The sequence below is a fragment of the Pelmatolapia mariae genome, linkage group LG3_W (genome assembly GCF_036321145.2).
Source record: "Pelmatolapia mariae isolate MD_Pm_ZW linkage group LG3_W, Pm_UMD_F_2, whole genome shotgun sequence".
Lineage (NCBI taxonomy): Eukaryota > Metazoa > Chordata > Actinopteri > Cichliformes > Cichlidae > Pelmatolapia > Pelmatolapia mariae.
In genome coordinates, this window is record NC_086229.1 from 976,944 (window position 1) to 1,000,016 (window position 23,073).

Here is a 23,073-nt window from a genome sequence, read left to right on the forward strand (position 1 = left end):
ATATTCTGCTTGAACTGCATTCAAAACAATTGAGCCAATATTTTCAGCTTATATGGCTGAAACATTTTGAAATGATGAGCTTCCAACAATGAGTAAGAGATTTGGAGAGTTTGGAAACATCCCATTAAGAAAGATAAATCAAACATTCGTAGTCATTTTAAGGAGTGCAGACTTGTTGAAAATGCAGAGGAGATAGTTGTGAACTGAGCTTCAGAGAAAAACAACATATTGATATTCACTCTGAAGCTTTGAGTGTAAAAAGACAGAAAAACAACATGTGGATCCTGGAATAATGGGAGCTTCCATCTTTAAAGGACTGAAGAGAAAAAAGTTTACAAGGAATCATTTAGAACAGCTTCAAACATCAATTGATTGAATCCATGAATCTGAAAACGTGTTTCTGAGTGAAAGAGAGACATGTACAGACTGAACTATCTGTTCAACAGTCAAGAGTGTTTCTCTAACAGGAGGACACTCGTTAAACTCAACTCAGGACAGGGACACTGAGGAACCAAGATACCTGAATCTAAACCCAGGATAAAGAGTTTCAGTGAATGTGGTGCTGAAGGTGTGAATATGAATCAGAGTGTCAGAGGAGACTCTGTAGAAGGACAGAGTGCCGGCAGGAACGTCCACATACACCGCTACTCTGTTAGAGACAGAGGAGGAGGAGGAGGAGATGGATGTTCCTCTGTTATTGTGCCAGACAGAATGAGGACCATCATCGTAGCAGATCAGGCTCCAGGACTGATCATTGTATCCAAACCAACAATCTTTACTGTCTCCTTTCCTTCTGATTCTTCTGTAACTCACTGACATATAAACCCCTCCTTTCCACTCGACCTCCCAGTAACAGCGACCAGTCAGACCATTTTCACACAGCAGCTGAGGCCAGTAATCAAATCTGTCTGGATGATCAGGAAATGACTGAACCTCCTCCACATGTGCCACCATCCTGTTGTTCTCAGACAGTTGGAGTTTTGTGTGTACTGTGTTTGTGTCGACTGTGAGTTGACAGGAATCTGATGGAGAGAACAAACACAATCCAGCTGCAGGTATTAATCATCTGTTCATTGATTGACTCCTGACATCAGAGATGTGAATGAGTGATGTGACAGTTTGAAGATGGTTGAATGTGTGCTTCTTTATTTTCATGAATCACATTAAAAACCCACTTACATTTCCTCAGACCTGGTCTCAACCATCGGACTCCAGCAGGCTCCACCCTGAAAGGAGGAGGGGGGGAGAGGTCAGACCGGCACAGTCTCTTTCAGCATACACAACTGGACATTACATGGCTCTCATTTACATACTGTTAGACACTGATAAAGTAACAGTGCAACATTTTCATGAATACACTTATGAGGAAAGCATTGAGAGAACAGTTTACCCTGGCCTGGAGCCAGGCTGGTGAGCGTGCCCGGGGGTGAGCGTCTGGTGGTCGGGCCTTATTCCATGGGCCCCGACCAGGCACAGCCAGAAAAGGGGACATGGGCCCATCCTGCTGCAGGCCCACCACCCGCATGAGGTGCCGTAGGGGTCGGGTGCATTGTGTGCCGGGAGAAGGCCAGGAGCAGATGCCCTGGCGGACCGATCCCCGGCTACCAAGACTGGCAATAGGGACATGGAATGTCACCTCTCTCATGGGGAATGAGCCTGAGTTAATGCGTGAGGTTGAGAGGTACCGGCTAGATATAGTCGGGCTCACCTCTACGCATGGCTTGGGCTCTGGAACCAGTCTCCCGGAGAGGGGGTGGACTCTGTCTCAGTCTGGTGGGCTGGGGTGGGAATGCTACTATCCCCTCGGCTTGCTGCCTGTACATTGGGGTTCTTCGCGGTGGATGAAAGTGTTTGTTCTCTGCGCCTTAGGTTCAGGGAACGAGTCCTGACTGTCATCTGCACTTATGCTCCGAGTTGCAGTTCAGAGTACCCAGCCTTCTTGGGGGGGGTGCTAGAAGGTGCTCCACCTGGAGACTCTGTTGTCCTACTGGGAGACTTTAATGCTCTTATGAGTAACAACAGTGATACCTGGAGAGGCGTGATTGGGAGGAACGGCCTCCCTGATCTGAACCCAAGTGGTGTTTGGTTATTGGACTTCTGTGCAAATCACAGTTTGGCCATAGCAAACTCCTTGTTCGAACACAAAAGTGTCCATAAGCGCACATGGCACCAGGACCCTCCAGGCCACAGGTCAATGATCAATTTTGTAATCTTATCACCTGCGACCATATGTTCTGGACAATCAGGTAAAGAGAGGGGCTGAGCTGGGGAGGACGCTGGACAGACCCAGTGCGCCTAAACATGTAGTGAGGGTGTGCTGGGAACACCTCGCAGAGGCCCCAGTCCATGAAATCTTCAACACACACCTCTGGCAGAGCTTCAACAGCATCCAGAGGGAGACTGGGGACATTGAGTCCTAATGGACCATGTTCAGCATCTCCATTGCCAAAGCTGCAGCATTGAGTTGGGGCCGCAAGGTGGTTGGTGCCTGTCGTGGTGGTATTCCCCAAAACCAAATGGTGGACACCAGAGGTGAAGGGAGCCACAAGGCTGAAGAAGGTATCTTGTCAGGCTTGGCTAGCCTGTGTTTTATGGACTTGGAGAAGGCATTCGACCGTGTCCCTTGGGGTGTCCTGTGGGAGGTGCTATGGGAGTATGGGGTGTCTGGCACATTGCTACGGGCTATTTGATCCCTATACAACCATTAAGAGCTTGGTTCACATTGCCGGCAATAATTCGGACTTGTTCCCTGTGGGTGATGGGCTCCACCAGAGCTGCTCTGTGTCACCAATTCTGTTCTTAATTTTTATGAACAGGATTTATAGGCGCAGCCAAGTGGCGGAGGTCTTTCACGTAGGTGGTCTCAGAATCTCATCTCTGCTTTTTGTGGATGATGTGGTTCTGTTGGCTTCATCGGTTGCTGGCCTCCAGCTCACTCTGGAACGGTTCACAGACGTGTGTGAAGCAGTGGGACTGAGGATCAGCCCCTCCAAATCCGAGGCCATGGTTCTCAGCCGGAAAAGGATGGAGTGCCCACTCTGGGTCCGGGACGAGTTCCTACCCCAAATGGAGGAGTTTAAGTATCTCGGGGTCTTGTTTGTGAGTAATGGGAGAAGGGAGCCGGAGATCGACAGACGGATTGGTGCTGCAGCTGCTGCACCAGTCCTTCGTGGTGAAGAGAGAGATGAGCGCAAAAGCGAAGCGCTCAATTTACCTGTCTGATCTACGTCCCTACCCTCACCTATGGTCACAAGCTGTGGGTAGTGACCAAAAGAACAAGATCACAGATACAAGCAGTGGAAATGAGCTTCCCCCGAACAGTGGCTGGTCTCTCCCTTAGAGATAGGAGAGGGTAGGGAAGTTCAGCCATCTGGGAGGGGCTCAGAGTAGAGCTGCTTCTCCTCCACATTGAAAGGAGCCAGCTGAGGTGGTTTGGGCATCTGACAAGGATGCATCCTGGGTGCTTCCTGGGTGAGGTGTTCCGGGCATGTTCTGGAACACCTCACTCAGTGACTTTGATGACTGGTGCCAGCAGAACTACCTCCAGATCAACACAAGAAAAAACAAGGAGCTGGTGGTAGACTTCCACAAGCAAAAACATCATCTACTACAACCACTAAACATCCAAGGTATGGACATTGAGGCTGTGGTACCTTGGTGTACATCTGAGCAATAAACTTGACTGGACTCACAATTTAAACACCCTCTACAGAAGAGGGCAGATCAGGCTGTACCTGCTGTGGAGACTGAGGTCTTTTGGAGTGAAGCGCTCACTACTGAAGACTTATGACTCTGTGGTGGCCTCAGCCATCTTTTACGGTGTGGTCTGCTAGGGCGGCACCATCTCTACTGGTGACAGGAAGAGACTGAACAGGCTGATCCAGAGGGCCAGCTTTTTTCTAGGATGCCCTCTAGACCCAGTGGAGGTGGTGAGTAAGAATGGAGAAAGGAGAATGGTGGCTAAGTTGTCATCCCTGTTGGACAACATAGCCCAACCCATACATGGGACCCTGACAGCACAGAGCAGTGCTACCCAAGATGTGGGACAGAGATGGCAGCTACCTTTACAGGGTAAGACTCAGCTGAACATTTCTATCTATTTCACACCTTGGCTCATGTGATGAGGCACATAATTAATAACGGTTCAACGACCATTTTTAGAGATAACCAAATTTTAAATTAAATTAAATACCTAAGTCTCTCCAAAATTTGATTTTAGAACTGAAGAAGCTTCTCATATGAAATGTCTGCAAGAAAAATTTATAAGTCCAGTTGCTCTTTTCAAGCTCCTTAGATTGTCTGTAATGAGCAAGAAAAAAAATCTTCCCTTCATTTGTGACATCTGCATGAAACAATCAGGAACTGAATGTTGGACACAGCTGATGTTTTCAGCTCTTCCTCCTCTATCAGACATTCTCTCCATACCTGAGAGTGTCTAGTCTCCAATGTGGATCCTTCAGTCCAGCCAACAAACTCTGGACTGAGTCTCCTGGATGATTGTAGCTCAGGTCCAGCTCTCTCAGATGGGAGGGGTTGGAGCTCAAAGCTGAAGCCAGAGAAGTACAGCCTTCCTCTGTGATCAGACAGCCTGATAGACTATATAAACACACACACACACACAAAAAAAACAATACATTTGTTAACACTTCACTAAAGGCTTATTTTCAATTATTTTTATGGATAAAATATCCATTCAAATTCAAATTTTATTTGTCACAAACAAATGAATGATAGTCAAATGCCAAGTCCAAGATACATGTAGACTTGTTGGTTAAATTCCATGCACCCTCAAACACCTGAAGAAGACTTTGTAAGATTTCTTGTTTAATTTGTTTAAGAAGAAATAGACAATTTCATCAAATTCGGATATGTAATATTGTAATATTTTTTTCGATAGGCCAAGGAAAACCAGTTATAATGTGAGTGTGCAGGTGCGCCTCCAGGAGTGGTGGATCCCGAAGATGGTACACCAGGACTGAATGCTGCTCTGGAGGCGGAGTATAAGGCGGCGCGGTTGAGGACGGCAATCATCCATCCTCGGTTTTACTCCAACCAGCTGGGGCTGCGACATGCTCTGTGTTGCTTTGCAAGTCCAGGAGGAAGAAGGAGTGGATCGCCTTTTCAGTTGGGTACAGTTTTCTCATGTTTAGTTAGTCAGTGAGGTGAGTGATTGTTGTTTGGTTATGTTTTTTGGGGGCTAGGTAAGCAATCGCTCCTCTGAGTTAGCTTCCCTTATTGTTGTTTGCCATTCGAGAAGCCAAGCAGGAATCCCTTGGTTTCAGCCCAGCTGATTTTGTTTTTGGACACACGGTATGTGGGCCATTGCGATTACTTAAGGAGAAATGGTTGTCCGAATCGCATCGGGTGGAGGATAATGCGTTGGATTATGTGTGTGCTTTTAAGGAACATCTCTCTTGTGCAGTTGGCCCGCGACCACTTGAGGCGAGCCCAGGGCAGTATGAAAGCACATTTTGACAAGAAATCTGTGGTTCGGAATTTTGCCCCGGGGGAGAAGGTGCTGGTTTTGCTTCCAGTGACTGTGTCAACCTTTGTTTTCTGACTACCGTAGGCATCATCAGCAACATCTGTCCTGTGTCATGACATCACGGTGGAAAGGCCGATAAAACAGCACGCTTATCATGTAAACTACACAAAGCGGAGCTTGATGCAGTAGGAAGTTGAATATCTCATTGAGCATGGTCTTGCCATTTTCAGTCATGACGTGTGGAGCTCGCCTTGTATTCTGGTAGCGAAAGCGGACAATATGGCCCGCTTCTGCACAGATTTCCAGAAAGTGAATGCGGTTACCAAACCAGACTCGTTTCCAGTCCCGCGGATGGAAGATTGCCTCGATCGTGTTGGTTCTGCTCAGTATGTTACAAAGCTGGACCTATTAAAGGGGTACTGGCAGGTTCCATTAACACCTACCGCTTCGGAGATCTCTGCATTCGTAATGCCCAATCACTTCCTCCAATACACAGTGATGCCTTTCAGGTTACATAATGTGCCCGCAACATTTCAACGCCTTGTGTGGCAGGTGCTTTGTGGAGCATCTAAGTGCAAGGCATACTTGGTTGACGTAGTTGTCTATTTTACCTCGTGGCCTGAACATCTCGCAACACTTTCTGAGGTGTTTGGGCTGTTCAACGATGCCTCCCTCACGCTCAACCTTTCTAAATGTGAGTTCGGGAAGGCTACTATTACCTATGTGGGCAAGCAAGTGGGACAAGGGCAGGTATGGCCTGTGACTGAAAAAGTTCAGGTTGTTGTGGACTTTCCAGTGTCACAAACTCGGCGCACGTTGCGTCGGTTTCTGGGATGGCAGGGTTCTATCGGGGGTTCTGTAAAAACTTTTGTTTTGATTCAGAGGAGCACGTTTTTTTCCCTTGTTGTTCTGGCATTGGCTACGGCCCACAGTAGCCTGTGTTACTGTTCTTAAAAAACACATGGTAATCAGATCACCGATCGTCTCTGTCTTCTGTCGGAGGGATGTTACAATATGTTATATAGTTTCGTCTGGCTTGATCGCAAATGGAGTTCTATGACTTTTGATGGTTATAGCCCTTTATACTTTTCAATATATGAAATTTCTGCACAAATGTTGGTCCCATTGAAATGAATATGAAACTACAGTCCATCTAGTGGTATGAATGGCAAACTACAGTGATGGTGCGTTTGGCTTCCTCTAGTGAAAGAAAGGTAAACTATACTCAATAGCAGTAAATTTTTGCTCTAGTTAATATTAGTTAACTAAGTTTTAAGTTTTAAATGATTTCTTAAACACGTTGGTGATTTAACGCTAAAAAAATAAAAAAAAACATTTTTTTAAGTGTTTTTTGTGAGATTTTAGGTTGTGTTAAGGCAGTAAGTCAAAATGGAAAAAACAAACACACAAAGAAACTGCCAATTTAAACGTGAGGTTGTGTTGAATAGAATGCCAACAAAGCAGACATTTTCTTTTAATATAAAAGAATAGAAAGGTCACATTACAGTTAGTGAAAAACACTGTCTGAATTCTAACCTGAGAGTTTCCAGTGTACAATATGGACTCTCCAGTCCTGCAGACAGAAGTTTCGCTCCTAAATCTCGCAGATCATTGTTACTCAGGTCCAGCTCCATCAGACTAGAGGACGGGGAGGTCAGAATTGAGGACAGAGCCTTACAGCTTCTGTCTGAGAGGTTGCAGCCACTTAGTCTGAAACAATTATTATTGAAAATAGTTTTATTGTTTCATGCAGACAAGACAAATACACTTTATATCATTTTGTTACAAAAATCTTTAAAATGAGTACATATTTACTTACAGAGCTTTGTTGGAGACGTTGACCACTGGCAGCAGCCTCAGAAAAGCCTCCTCTGAAGCAGAGTATTTCTTCAGGTCAAACACATCCAGATCTTTTTCTGATGACAGTAAGACGAAGACCAGAGCTGACCACTGAGCAGGAGACAGTTTGTCTGCGGAGAGACTTCCTGAACTCATGGACTGTTGGATCTCCTCCACTAGAGAACGATCATTCAGTTCATTCAGACAGTGAAACAGACTGATACTTTGCTCTACAGACAGACTGTCATTGATCTTCTTCTTAATGTACTGGACAGTTTCCTGATTGTTCTGTGAACTATTTCCTGTCTTTGTCAGTAAACCTTGTAGGAGAGTCTGATTGGTCTGCAGTGAAAGACCAAGGAGGAATCGGACAAGCAAGTCCAGGTGTCCACTTGGACTCTGTAAGGCCTTGTCCACAGAACTCTGGTAGAAGTGTGTCTCTGCAGATTCTCTTGTTTCATGTGTCTGGGAGGTTGTTTGCTGTTCTTCCAGCAGATTGACTCCAGAGTTGATGAAGGTCAGATGGACATGAAGAGCAGCCAGAAACTCTTGAACACTCAGATGGATGAAGGAGAACAGTCTTTTCTGGTACAGTCGTCTCTCCTCTTTAAAGATCTGTGTGAACACCCCTGAGTACACTGAGGCTGCTCTGATATCAATGACATACTGTGTCAGGTCTGATTCATAGAAGATCAGGTTTCCTTTCTGCAGCTGATCAAAAGCCAGTTTTCCCAGAGACTCAATCATCTTCCTGCTCTCCGGACTCCAGTGTGGATCTGTCTCAGCTCCTCCATCATATTTGATCTTCTTCACCTTGGCCTGTACCACGAGGAAGTGGGTGTACATCTCAGTCAGGGTCTTGGGCAGCTGTCCTTCCTCTCTGGTTTTCAGCACATCCTCCAGAACTGTAGCAGTGATCCAGCAGAAGACTGGGATGTGGCACATGATATGGAGGCTTCGTGATGTCTTAATGTGGGAGATGATCCTGCTGGCCTCCTTCTTATCTCTGAATCTCTTCCTGAAGTACTCCTCTTTCTGTGGGTCAGCAAACCCTCTGATTTCTGTCACCATACCAACACACTCAGGAGGAATCTGATTGGCTGCTGCAGGTCTTGTGGTTATCCAGACGCGAGCAGAGGGAAGCAGCTTGCCCCTGATGAGGTTTATCAGCAGCACATCCACTGAGGTGGACTTTCTAGGGTCAGTTATAATTGTAGTTTTGTGGAAGTCCAGAGGAAGTCGACACTCATCCAGACCATCAAAGATGAACACAACCTGGACGTCTTCAAAGCTGCAGATTTCTGCTTCTTTGGTTTCAGTAAAGAAGTGATGAACAAGTTCCACCAAGCTGAACTTCTCCTCTTTCAGCACATTCAGCTCTCTGAAAGTGAATGGAAATATGAACTGGATGTCCTGGTTGGCTTTGTCTTCAGCCCAGTCCAGGGTGTATTTCTGTGTTAAGACTGTTTTCCCAATGCCAGCCACTCCCTTTGTCAGCACTGTTCTGATTGGTTCATCTCTTCCAGGTGAGGCTTTAAAGATGTCTTCTTGTCTGATTGTTGTTTCTGGTCTGTCTGGTTTCCTGAAGGCCATTTCAATCTGTCTGACCTCATGTTCATCATTGACATCTGCAGTTCCTCCCTCTGTGATGTAGAGCTCTGTGTAGATGTGATTCAATAGGGTTGGGCTTCCTGCTTTAGCGATCCCCTCAAACACACACTGGAACTTCTTCTTTAGTGTAGATTTAAGTTTACCCTCACTCCAATAGACGTCTCTATTTGAAGTTTCTAAAAGAAATAATAATTTAATTCAATTCAATTTTATTTATATAGCGCCAAATCACAACAACATTCGCATCAAGGCGCTTGAGATTGTACAGCAGAATAGTCCAAATATAAGTCCAGAATTTTTATATTTATGTTTGACTATCACTTTAGGGTTAGACATTAGTAAACAACCTCTTTAACCAGCAGCTTAAATCTTTATGGAAATCCTCTTACTTTTGTGCAGAAGGTCAGCTAGCTCATCCTGCTTCATTCTCCTTAAAAAGTCCAGTGTGATCTTCACAAATGCCTCTCTGCTGCTCCTCCTCTGCTCCTCATCCTCACCCTCTTGCTCCTCAACAGTTCTCTGACCCTCCAAGTATTTCGGAAAATCTGTACTGACAACTTTTTGAATCTTCTTCAGTTCATTCTTCACAAAAGTGATGATGTTGTCCTGCAGTAGCTGGAATAGAGTATTGTGTGAATTAATATGTTACATTACAACCTCAACTGGTGGTGCAGTGGAAGAAGAGAGGAACAATGAACAGAGGGAAACCAGGAACAACAGACAGAAATAGCCAGGTTATATGAAGGTGTTGTCATAATCATATTTCTGTTGCAGTCCACAGCAAATCCTGATTCTGGAAACAGAGTGAATATTGCTACATCATGGTAATTGTTAATTGTTGTTAAATTGGAATGTTAAAAAAAAACAAGCAAAAAAATAAATCAAATTCTGAGATCAGATAACTCAACTTTGCTTTGCTTAAAGTGGAATAAATGCTATAATAATATGATAAATAACTTTTTCTAAAGTTTTCCAGTCATTTATCCAACTTACATAGTTTATTAGACACTACCATGACAGCCAAAAATTAAAGGACATGTCTGTAGCAATATGTGTCAAGGTGGTCATGGGTATAGATAAAATTACAAACACATTTTTTTTTGACCAGCCCAGCTGTCAAAGCTCATTGTTTATTTGAAACAATGTTTAGTTGTGCTTCTAACTTGTCTTATCTTGCAATTAATACTACAAAAAACCAATACTTGCAATATGTTTGAAGTATAAATAGCCGTTCTTTTTGAGAAATGACTGAACAGAATAGATGTAAAAGTAGTTGTACATGTACAGACCATAAATATGGAGTCCAGCTGTGTTTGATGCTGCTGGGTAGACTGACTACTGGGAGTCTCTGAGCTCTGCTGGTCCAGTCTGTGGAGGAATCATAAAGAATTAGTTCAATACAGGAGAAAGATCAATATTTTAACTGCTGAGTTTTAGTTCTCAGAAAACACCATCTTAATGCTGCTGGCAAAAATAAATAAATAAATAAAAAATGAAAAAAAAAACAGCTTACACCTATGAATACCTGGAGCTCTTACAAGAATAAAGACTGGTAAATCTTTTGTAATATTTCCAATGGTCTAATTATCTTAACAGTAATGACACACATGACATTTGTCATTAGCGTTTTCTAACCTGCCAAGATTAAGGCACAGAGTTAGCCAGTCTAGCGAGGAAGGAGTGGCATACAGGTCCAGCGGCCATGTGGTGTGGAACTTGAAGCCAGTCAGTTAAATCAATCAACAGACCCATACTTAAGTGTCAATATCAGGCAAGCGTTTTAGGCTAAGGGAAGCATCTATAATGTAAACAGACTTGGTCCTAGCACTGAACCCTGTGGAACCCTGTGGAACACCGTAGTTGACCTTAGTGTATGAAGAGGACTCTCAATTTAGATGAACAATTTGGAGTCTATTAGATAAATGTGATACAAACTACAGCATGCTTTAATCACGCTAATAGAATATTATGGTCAACAGTATCGAACGCTGCACTGAGGTCTAGCAGGACAAGCACAGCGATGAGTCCACTGTCAGAGGCCATAAGAAGATCATTTGTAACCTTCACTAAAGCTGCTCTGAAACCTGACTGAAACTCTTCAGATAAGCCATTCCTCTGCAGATGATCTGTTAGCTGTTTGACCAAGGGCGTCGATTTGGCATGGACGGAGGGGACGTGTCCCCACCAATATCCAGCGATTATTGAATGGTCCCCACCAATAATTTGATCTCTTCGAGTTAAGAAAAACAAACCCGATAGAAAGAAAAAAACAGATCTGTCAACGTCTCATTCACCCAGCGGTGCAGAAAGAGTTAAATTACGTTCTCTACTGGAGTCCGACCTCATGTGACAAATATGGCCAATGTGATTGGCTGAGCCTTTCAGGGAGCTCTGTTTAGTTTTAGCAGCGGCAATCCTGCGCTGCGAGGAGGAGAGGAGGATGGCAGCAAAAAGGAAGAACCTGGATATAAGAAAGTATTTTTCAAAGAAACCTGTAAGTCACTTAAAGTCAAGTTCACTCATAAAATGTGTCCGTCATAATAACGTTACAGGCAATACCAGGCCATACATGCCAACCCTCCCGATTTTTCCAGGAGAAACCCGAATTTCAGTGCCCCTCCCGAAAATCTCCCGGAGCCACCATTCTCCCTAATTTTTCCCGATTTTCCACCCGGACAACAAAATTGAAAAACCATATCCTAGATTGGCCCAGCCAATTCCAGTTTCCAACAATAGCTGCTACTACTGCAGCTACTTAGTATTAATATTACTCTCATTACTCTTTCTGGGTCGCAAAATAAACTTTTAACATATTTTCAGGCGAGATTGTAGTTGTGTATACTTCAAATAACTTAAACATGTTATTGTTTGGCCTTTTTCAGTGTTTTATTTGTTCGTGAGTAAATCGGTTTGGCTGAGATTAAAGTTATTAGATTAGATTAGATTAAATAAAACTGTATTATTCCTCTGGGATTTTCACACAGCTGAATAAATGTCGAACAGAAAACTGATTAAACAGAAGTGTGAGATGGTCAAGAATATACGCAAGCGTCCGGTTATATTTTATTTTATTTAGACCACAAGGAGCAGATGGCAGAGGTGACGTAATTATGAAGGCTAGACCCCCCAATTTCACAGTCGCTCATTTCCGGTCTACCGGCTTTCGGAGGACCCGGCCCACTTAGACCGCGAAGGCCGGGTCCTCAGGTGGACGCAGCCTAATTCTGAGGTCTCAAGGTTGGCAGGTATGTGCTGGCTTTGGCCCTCATCAGTCTAAAACTGTATGTAACCATGAAAGAAGTGTTGCCATGTCCACCAGGACAGTATAGTATAGACGGTAGAATAGACTCCTTCACATAGTGGACATTGAGTTGTTGTGTGGGGCACCAGTAGTCCATGTGTGTTGCTGTAACAGTAGTTCATGTTTAGAATAAAAAGTCCCAGCTCACTGATTTGATCGGGGCAATAGTGCCTGAAATGTTGCATAATTTTGCTGAGAGATCTTTTACTTTGTGGTGATCTTAGATGAGTAGTTTTATGAGCAAAAACCAGGTCATTCAGTGTTCCCTTTGTACTAATGTGTAAGAGATGTTGGTGTACTATAACTGAAGTAATGTTGTTAGGTCCTTAAAGTCATATTCTTTTATTGTCATGACTGTATTTGAAGCTTTTTTTTTATTTTTGTATGATACCTGATTTATATGGAATATGGCTGAAGTAAACTAAAGTCTAAAATCAGTCATTTATTTAATAGTAATTTAACATGATATAATTCACATATAAAACTATGAATTGTAATTTTAAATGGTTTAAAAGCATGTAGAATAGCATATGTGGGCAAGTATATTTCTCCTTTTTTTAAATCAAGAAACAAAGACAAAAAGGACAAAAAAAAGAAACAGGGCAGGTTTCGGTGGTTGAATCATCCGTCCCCACCAATGCCAAAACCAAATCTACGCCCTTGTGTTTGACAACTACTCTTTCAAGGATGTTTGATATGAAAGGAAGGTTGGAGATTGGCCTATAATTAGCTAAGACAGCTGGGTCTAGAGATGGCTTTTTAAGTAGAGTTTTATCTACAGCAGGGGTGGGCAATTCCAGGCCCCGAGGGCTGGTGTCCCTGCAGGTTTTAGATCTCACCTTGGGTCAACACACCTGAATCACATGATTAGTTCGTTACCAGGCCTCTGGAGAACATCAGGACATGTTGAGGAGATAATTTAGCCATTTAAATCAGCTGTGTTGGTTCAAGGACACATGTAAAACCTGCAGGGACACCGGCCCTCGGTGCCCACCCCTGATCTACAGCCAGCTTGAAGGCCTGTGGTACATAGGCGATTATTAGAGATAGGTTGATCATATTTAAGATTGAAGAATTAAGAGATTAGAGATTACTCTTATTTTTCACAAGTGCACAAATCGTACTCCAGAATAGATTACTTTTTGCTTGATTCTAAATTGATGTCTAAAGTTGAATGCTCAACTTATCATAACATCTTGATCCCAGATCACTCTCCAACCTCTTTAGTCCTGGACTTCTGTGATACGAAACAACAGGGTAAATGGCGTTTTCACCCGTCACTCCTGTCTAAGACATCCTTTTGCCAATTTATGACAACTAAAATATCAGATTTCTTGGAAACTAATGATAAACGTTTCTGATTCGATTTTATGGGAAACATTTAAAGTGGTAATGTGAGGAGAAATTATTTCTTTTGAATCTTCACTAAAAAAATGAATGCCGGAAACGCCAGTTCGAAAAAGAAGCTGAATTAACACAGTTAGAACAGTACCACAGGCCTCGTCTTGTCCCTCATTGTGTCAAGACATCACTAAAAGGAAGTTTGAGTATAACACAATTTTATCTAGTCAAGTAACACATCAGCTATTTAGGATCAGACAGAAGCATTTTGAGTTTGGAGATAAGCCCCATAAGCTTCTTTCTCGGCAGCTGAGAGCCCTACAGGCCAGTAGGGCTATACACAAAATTTAATCAAGATCAGGCGAAATTTTAATTAACTCTAAAGCTTCTAATGAGCGATTTAGAGAATATTATGAAGAGCTCTATATGTCGAAATCTTGGGGCAATATTTCTGATTAGTTAGAGAAGCTGGATCTCCCGAAAATGAATGACGCTGCACGAGAGGCTTTAAACTCAGATATTACTATTGAAGAAGTTTCAAAAGCTATTAAGTCATTCTACAATGGAAAGTCCCCAGGCCCAGATGGGTTTGGTATTGAATTGTATAAAAAGTACATTGAAAAGGTGGCCCCACTTTTTTTGAGAATGTTTAAACATCTTTCCATACTCAAAGATTTCCCCGTACGCTATATGAAGCTAATCAAAGGAGTTTGCAAAGAAAAGCGTCTGGACTTCTTTAACCCTCTGGGGTCGCTGGACGCGCCGGCGCGTCAAAATCACATGACCAATTTAAGACGACACAGCTACAAGATGCAGCGAGTCAGAGTCTCAATTTCAACTTGGGTCGAAAGTGCGGACTTCAGACTATATACCAGTTTTTGAATTGTGTCGATAGGCCACGTAAAACCAGAGTTATGATAAAAAATACAGGTGATGTTTTTTTCTGAACAAAACAGTGGTGTTTACAGCGGGAAGAACGGTAAAAACGGCGTTTTCCACAGACAGCGCTAGCAAACACTCTCCCTTTGCGAGTGAAAAAAGAAAAAGAAAAAACACCCCTTCCCTATTGGGTGTTAGTTTACCATGTCAGCCAATCAAAAAAATGATATGGCAACATGTGACATTTGGTTGTTTAGGGAGAAGGGGAAGTTTTTAGGAGCGACACCCGCGACGGAAAGCGGGCGAGCGAAAGAAAGAGAGAGAGCGAGTTTTCATATCTGAGACATTAGTGATGTTTAGCGTGTTTGGAGGCTGTAGTTAGTGTGTTGTGTAGTTACTGTTTTGTATTGTGTGTCAGTTATACTGCTGAATTTCATATTTTCTCCAAAAAAAGGCGTCAAAGGTGGATTCCAGTGTAAACGCTGTTCCCACATGGGAAACTGGACTGATGCACCTCCTGCAGTCAGACCTGCAGGGTTTAGGCCTGTGGTGTTCTCCTCTGTCTTATACTGAACACAAACTACATTTTTTGGACTGGCACAAATAATTTGTGTGCCTTCTTATTTGATGCAGCACACCTGATTGTTCTGTCAATAGATTTAAATGGTTATATAAAAAACGCCTGAGGCCTTGGCTGCATTTTTAGGTAAATAGTACCATATAACTTTATTGTTTGCAAAACTTGTGCATAATTTTTAGAAATGTACAATTTATATTTGCATTTCAAGTTATGAAAATGATTCGTTAAACATGTTTGTGGGTTTTACAGTAAAAGATATAACTCTTTTCTACTCGGATTTTGAATTTTTTGTCTGAATTTAGATCAACTGTGCTAATATAGTATACCAAAATGAAAAACTAACTCAAATTTCAGATATTTGAGGTTGTGCTGAAAATAATGATACCAAACAAGGCAAGAAAAACACATTTTAAAGGTGAAATATAGAGGTAAAATCAAAAGTAGTCAAAAACGGCCAATTATACCCTGGACCCCAGAGGGTTAAGTTGCTTGAAGACGTTTCACCTCTCATCCGAGAAGCTTCTTCAGTTCTAGGGTCAAATGGCCGAGAGTCCCAGATTTAAACCAAGTGGGAGTATCCCCCCCAAAGAGGGACAAAGGACCCCCTGGTGATCCTCTAATCACATGAGCCAAGGTGTGAAAGCGGGTGTGGGACCTAATCAGCCCGGGTTTCGGGTGTGCTCATTGTGAAACCTGGCCCCACCTTGTCATGTGAATTCCTGAGGTCAGATGGCCCAGGATGTGAGTGGGCATTAAGGCGTCTGGGGAGGGAACTCAAAACTGGATTATAGATGGCAGACAGTTGGTGTCGTAAACCACCGTCTCTGTTCAAAGATGGTCGCTCACAGTGGACATAGATGGCCTCTTTCACTCCTCTTTCAAACCATCTGTCCTCTCTGTCCAAAATGTGAATGTTGGTATCCTCATAAGAGTGACCTTTATCCTTAAGATGCAGATGGACTGCTGAGTCTTGTCCTGTGGAGGTGGCTCTTCTATGTTGTGCCATGCGCTTGTGAAGTGGCTGTTTGGTCTCTCCAATGTAGAGGTCATGTTGGATCAATTATCCATGCGGATCAAACTGGGTTTGTCCCCCAGAGGTTTTCCTTCTTTAATGTTCGAAGATTGATGAACATAATGTATCATAGGCACTGGGGGGCTTCCAAGTTCCAGTACTGAGCTTAGATGCTGAAAAGGCGTTTGACCAGGTCGAGTGGGCCTATATACTTCGGGTACTGGAGATGTTTGGTTTAGGCGAACAGTTTATATCATGGGTTGATATGATATATAGGCATCCCTCTTCTTCCATTCTTACTAACCAAGATAGATCAGCGCCTTTTTTTTTTCACCGCGGGACACGACAAGGCTGCCCTTTGAGCCCTTTGCTCTTCGCAATTTCTATTGAACCTCTTGCAGTAGCCATTAGGAATGAGCCCTCTATTGACCCTGTCCCATTGGGGAATATCAAGCACTACATTTCTTTACATGCGGATGATGTTGTTTTGTTCTTGTCAAATCCTGAGCGATCTGTTCCTGATGTGGTGAGGTCGCTTGGGGAAATCTCAGGTTATACAATAATTGACAGAAGAGTGAGTTTGTGGCTTTAACTGCAAACTTGGATGTTGCCTTTAAAAATTACAGACAGATTGAAATACTTGGGTGTTATTTTGTTTAGGATCCTAAATAGATGTTTAAGTTGAATTATCTTGAACAAGTTGAAAAACTGAAAAAGGACATTGGGAAATGGAGGGCTCTCCCTATTTCCATGGTAGGTTGCATTAATGTAATTAAAATGGTTTCCCTTCCTAAATTTCTATATTTATTTTAAAATTTACCTATTTTTAAAAAAATTTATATTTGAATAAGCAATTTTTCAAAGTGATCGATTCAGTAGTATTACCATTTGTTTGTTTTTAAAACTCGCAGGATATCAAAAGTTCATCTATGTAAGTCTAAACTTAAGGGTGGATTTGCTCTGCCACTGTTTCAGTTTCATTATTGGGCTGCAAATGCTAGAACTCTTGCTTACTGGCAGGAAGGGTACAAAAAGGTCATGTCTGACGATACCGCACCTTGGGTGGTCATAGAGAGTGGTGGGGTTGAGAATAGTTCCCTCCCTGCTCTTCTTTTTTCGTACTCTAATCCACAAACCAAGGTCAATAATTTTATAGTTTCAAACTGTGTTAAAATCTTTAGTCAAACGAAGAAAAGGTTGTGCTCTACCAGACACTTCGATCCACACTCCAATATATTGTAATCATGCATTTCCACCCTCATGTTTAGATGCCTCTTTTGAGGTCTGGACACTCAAAGATTTATATATTGACAGGCAGTTTGCATCATTTATTCAGTTGCAGATCAAGTTCTTTCTCCCTGCGTCACATTTTCATTATGTACAGATAAGAAACTATGTTCATCAGAGTATTGTTAATTTTCCATCTCTTCCAGAAGAGGGGTCAATTTTTACACTCCTGAGTTCCCCGGATTCTAAAAAGTTGGTTTCTGGTTTTGTGAAAGCTTTTTCTGAGAATTTAAATTTTAAACCTGACTTTTTGAAGATGGCATGGGAGGAGCAGCTTGGTTTGCAAATTGGAGATGAGATGTGGGAGAGGAGTCTGTGTAGGATCCATTCTTGCTCTATAAATGTAAGGCATCAGTTAATTCAATTCAATTCAAAGTGCTCCAACGACTTCATTATTCAAAAACTAAAATGCACAGGATTTGTGATATGTGATCGTTGTAAACTTGAAGGCTCTCTCACTCATTTATTTTGGACTTGTCCCAAATTGCATAACTATAGGTTGGACATTTTTAAATGTTTATCTGGTATCTATAATTGCACATTACAGCCGGACCCAATAATTGCATTGTTTGGATCTTCCTCTTCCCTTTTACACCTCAGCTCTTCTGCACAAACTACAGTTTTGTTCGGAATGGTAATTGCTAAGAAAATTATCTTGACTCTCTGGAAGTCAGATATTATACCTCAATTCAAAATGTAGCTAACAGAACTGACTGCTCTACTACATATGGAGAGAATTAGGTACACATTAGGGGACAAACAGTTTTGTAGGAATGGGGTCTAAAAGACACGTTGATGGTTTGGAGGAATTAATTATTGAAGTTAACTCAGAAAGATCAATTGGAGAAAAAGAGTCTAACTTTACATCAATGGTACTAAGAGTAGCTGTAGATAATATTACATCTGTGGGATGATTGTTGGTAATTTTTTCTCTAATGATTAAACTTTTTTGTGAAGAAGTTCATGAAGTCATTACTAGTTAACGTTAAATGGATTGTTGGCTCAGTAGAGCTCTGACTTTTTGTCAGCCTGGCTACAGTGCTGAAGAGAAACCTGGGGTTGTTCTTATTTTCTTCAATCAGTGACGAATAGTAAGATGTTCTGGCTTTGCGGAGGGCTTTCTTATAAGGCAGCAAACTATTTCTCCAGGCTAAATGATGATCCTCTAAATTTGTGACACGCCATTTCCTCTCCAGCTTACGAGTTATCTGCTTTAGGCTACGTGTTTGAGAATTATACCACGGAGTCAAATATGTCTGATTTGAATATTTTTCACAGGAGCAACAGTATCTAGTGTTAAACATAGAGAGGAGGCAGAGTTATTAACAAGATGATCAACCACTGTTGGTGTAGCGTTCAGATAGCTGCTCTGCTCTATGTTGGTACAGGCCATTGAAGATGATAACAGTGGGTGGATTATATTCTTAAACTTAGTTACAGCACTTTCAGAAAGACATCTACTGTGATAAAGTCTACTCTCCACTGCTGTGTAATCAATTATTGTAAATGTAAATGTCATCAGGAAATGATCAGACAGCAGGGGGTTTTCAGGAAACACTGTTAAATGTTCAGTGTCTATGCCATATGTTAAAACAAGATCTAGAGTGTGATTAAAGTGGTGGGTGGGTTCTTTTACATTTTGAGAGAAGCCAATTGAGTCTAATAACAGATAAAATGCCATGTTGAGGATGTCATTTTTATCATCTACATGGATTTTAAAATCACCCACAATAATTATTTTATCTGAGCTGAGCACTAAAATTTCTGCCACACCGCCCCCTCGGCCTGTGATTTGAGGTTTCCAGTTCCAGTTCACTGTTCGTGTGATCGACTGGCCGGTCAGCTGAGCAGTTTTGCATTCTTTTCTAACTTTAATGCTCTTTCCATTGTTGTTTTTCACCATCTACTCTGTACATTTCATATTCTTTCCTTTTCCTCATTTTTTTGGACTCGCTTCTGAAACTCCGACATGACCCCAAGGCTCACCTACACCAGAGGCTCCCTCATTCAGCTGCAGCTGCAGCCCAGGCTCCGGCTTTTCCGCTCCGCTCCTACTGACTATTTTCCCAAGGAAATACTCTTGGACACAGAAATCGAAAAACTCACAAAAACAAGGTAACCAGGAGGGGATTAAAGAAGAAGGGGTAAGAGCCAGACTCAAGAGGGAGACACACAAACAACGAGCACTCCTGTCTATTAACCTAATGTGTGGTCTCTCCGCAACAAGGTGGTTGAGCTGCAAGCCTGCGTCAACCACTTGCACGAGTGATGATGCAGCACAATGCATATTGATGGATTTTCACTACCTCTTCGTCTGGAAGAAGACCATGACTGCACCATAAGCAACATGGCGGCGGTGTGTGTCTGCATGTAAACAGCAGCTGGTGCTCTACAGTCACTCTGAGGGAGAAGCTGTGCACTACAGACATCAAGCTTCTGGCTTTTTCCCTGTGTCCCTACTTCCTCTCCCGAGAATTCCCACAGCTTTCCATCTTCTTGGTTTACATCCACCCCAGAGATGATGCAGCTAAAGCTATGTGAGTGAGTACTTCACCAAAACTGTACAAACTGGAACAATTATCACCGGACTCTCCCAAGTTCATCCAGGATGATTTCAACCACTGTTCCCCTGGCAAGTCTTTTATAGACGTCAGGGGAAGACTCTGGATAATTGCTATGGCTCTGTACCAGACACATTCTGACCACCACCAGTTGGCAAAGGGTGAAGTGTCTTGCCCAAAGACACAACGACCAACACTGTCCAAGCCGGGGCTCCAACTGGCAACCTTCCGATTACAAGGCGAAGGAGAAAAATTAAAGGGGCTCCCCTCAAAAATCCCTTAAAGTGGGATTTTAAAGGCAATTTAAAAAATACTTGTTGTAAAAAAGTACAGTACATATACTGTACATTACTAACAAAATCATTGCGTTGTAACCAGTTTTCTGTAAGGCAGAGTAAATCGATTTGTTGATCAATTATTAAGTCATGTACTAGGAGAGCGTTGGAGGAGAGAGACCTAATATCTAATAATCCACATTTCATTGTTTTACTCTTTGGCTCAGATGTGGATACTGTTTAGGTTGTTTAGGTTTTTTGTTGCTTGTTTTTATTCTTTTTTGTCTGCTTGGGAGCTGACACAGTCTCTATGGAGATGTTTTGTTTTGTTTTTGTTTGTTTGTTTTTTTTTTTTTGGGGGGGGGGGGGGGGGGGGGGGAGAGCTGAAGAGAGGTGTGTAAGACTGCAACTCTGCTTCCTGGTCCCAACTCTGGATAGTCATATTTTGGAGGGGTTTAATAAATTTGTCCATATCTCTAGAAATGAGAGCTGCTCCATCCAAAGTGGGATGGATGCCGTCTCTCCTAACAAGACCAGGTTTCCTCCAGAAGGTTTGCCAATTATCTATGAAGCCCACATCGTTTCTTGGACTCCACTCAGACAGCCAGCAATTTAAGGAGAACATGTGGCTAAACATGTCACTCCTGGTCTGATTGGGGAGGGGACCAGAGAAAACTACAGAGTCCGACATTGTGTTGGCAAAGTTACACACCGATTCAATATTGATTTTAGTGACCTCCGATTGGCGTAACCTGGTGTCAGTACTGCCGACGTGAATTATAATTTTACTGAATTTACATTTACAGTTTGCCAGTGCTTTTAAATTTCCCTCAATGTCGCCTGCTCTGGCCCCTGGAAGACAACTGACTATTGGTGCTGGTGTCTCTAGCTTCACGTGTCTGAGAACAGAATCACCAATTACCAAGGGTTAGACACATGAACAGGTTGGTGGTGTACTTCGGGTTTCTGTTTAAGACTATGCTTCCTCCTCACCATCACCCAGCCGCCCTCTTTCCCCAGCTGCTTGGGGTCTGCTGGCCCTTAGGGCCTCCAGTGCTCAGTGTGGTGGTGTTGGAAATGCTGTTATCGATCTGGACTGTCTGAGGAATCTCCATCAGAAAGTCTGGGATCCAGTTACGGTAGGTGTTCAGACCCAGCAGGCTCAGTTTTCCAATCAGGTGCTGAGCTGAAGTCTATGAACAGCATTCACACATGTGTCCTGGGTGAGAGCGAAATGTAGGGTGGTGGCAATGGCCTCGTCTGTTGACCAGTTTGGGTGATAAGCGAACTGCAATGAGTCCAATATGGTGGTAGCAGGGTCTTAATATGATAATGAACCACTTGATGCACTTCACCAGGATAGGTGTGTGTGCGACAGAAAAAACCTCCTAGAACATCCATTCTGTACATTCTGATAGTTTTTTGAAAAAGTCCAACACACACCGCTTCACATATGAACATAGAAATGTGTGTGAAAAAAAGCTGAGCTGACATTAAACATGATGGAGATTTATTCACAAACACTGAGTCACTACAACATTTACACACACATTACCTCTCTGCAGGACGACACACGCCTGATTTAAAATTAATGATTTAATTTCACTGGTGTTTCTTCACACAGCAAATATTTCTTTCTGCTGTGACATTTTATTTCCAGGAATTCATGCAGTAATAAAATTTGTAATGTGAATGTTCCTCAGCCGCATCGCAAAAAAACAACATTAACCACTTTGTAGAAGACCAAATGTTAGATTTAAAAAAAAAAAATGTTTTACTTCTGCTTTGCTTAAGGTGATTTTCAGTTGTTTAGAACCCAAAGGCTTGTTTTTAAGAGACAGTTTAAATGGGATTTAGGGAATGACGTGTTTGCACTGCAGTTTATATCCAACAACATCAAGCAGTTAAATCAAAGAGTTCAGTTCAAAGAGTTCACAGCTCACCTCACTGCAGCAGACAGAGGCTGGACTTTAAAATCAATAATGTCAGCTTTAGACCGATCACTCTTTAAGGAGACACAGCTGGGTTCAGGTTCATGTTTGCGTTTAGTTCCTCGTTTCTTCCTGTGAATAATGATGGAGCAGTGATGTGAGTGCTGAGCTGTGACATGGAGAAGAGTCATGGACAGTTAGAGATGGTCATCTCACCTCTCAGCTTTGGTCTGGCTCTCATGTTCCCCACACAGAGTGCTTTTAGAGGGAGGGACTCCCTCCTCTCTGTCCTCACACTGATCCATGCTGCTCACATCAGCTCACACACACTTTCTACCTTCACCTGCAGAGAAACACAAATCATTCATGTGCACATCAACTGAAATCCTGCTTTTCATCATGTGTGCTGTCCGAATGCGTGTGTATACGTGTGTGTGTGTGTGCGCTCCTTTTATGTGAAAGAACTTTCTTGTGGGAAATTTAGACCTACCAGCTTTAGTGGCTACATATACTGATGTCTGAAAGTGTTTTAAATTATCCTTAAGTCTAGTTTGGTTCTATAAACAGAATCTATGATGACACCATCTCCTCCACCTGCTGCTGTGGAGATTCAGAGAAATAAAACTATCATAAGAAAAGAGAAGATATAAAAAAAAAAAAAAAAAAAGATCTTATCTTTTGTTATTGGATTTCTCTGTTTGGGAAATATTCCACTCATTCCACTGAACCTGGGTAGTGAATTCAATCAGGGCTTTTTTTTAAATCAAATCCTAAAGATACTAACATGAAAACATGTTGAGCAGCTCTCTGACATGAAGAACACGCGTTCTTCAAAACGCACACCAACTACAGGCTCCACGTCACACCTGGACACTAAACACGGACACACAGGTGAGCTGCTTCCTGGAAGGAGGCGGGTTTAAACCTGAAGCTCAGCTCAGGAGGGTTGGAACAGAGCCAACAGTTGATGT

General features: G+C 42.5%; 1 protein-coding gene across 1 annotated transcript; it reads right to left on the bottom strand.

Annotated features, from left to right (window-relative positions):
• Positions 1-59: 59 nt before the first annotated feature.
• LOC134624137 (NACHT, LRR and PYD domains-containing protein 4E-like) lies at positions 60-22,441 on the bottom strand. The gene is made up of 9 exons (XM_063469111.1): positions 22,319-22,441; positions 22,115-22,234; positions 10,225-10,303; positions 9,325-9,550; positions 7,305-9,111; positions 7,022-7,195; positions 4,426-4,596; positions 1,180-1,226; positions 60-1,022 (listed from the first exon to the last, which is right to left on the bottom strand). The coding sequence occupies exons 1-9, from the start codon at positions 22,405-22,407 to the stop codon at positions 490-492; spliced, it is 3,246 nt and encodes a 1,081-aa protein (XP_063325181.1). The 5' UTR covers positions 22,408-22,441; the 3' UTR covers positions 60-489.
• Positions 22,442-23,073: the final 632 nt, after the last annotated feature.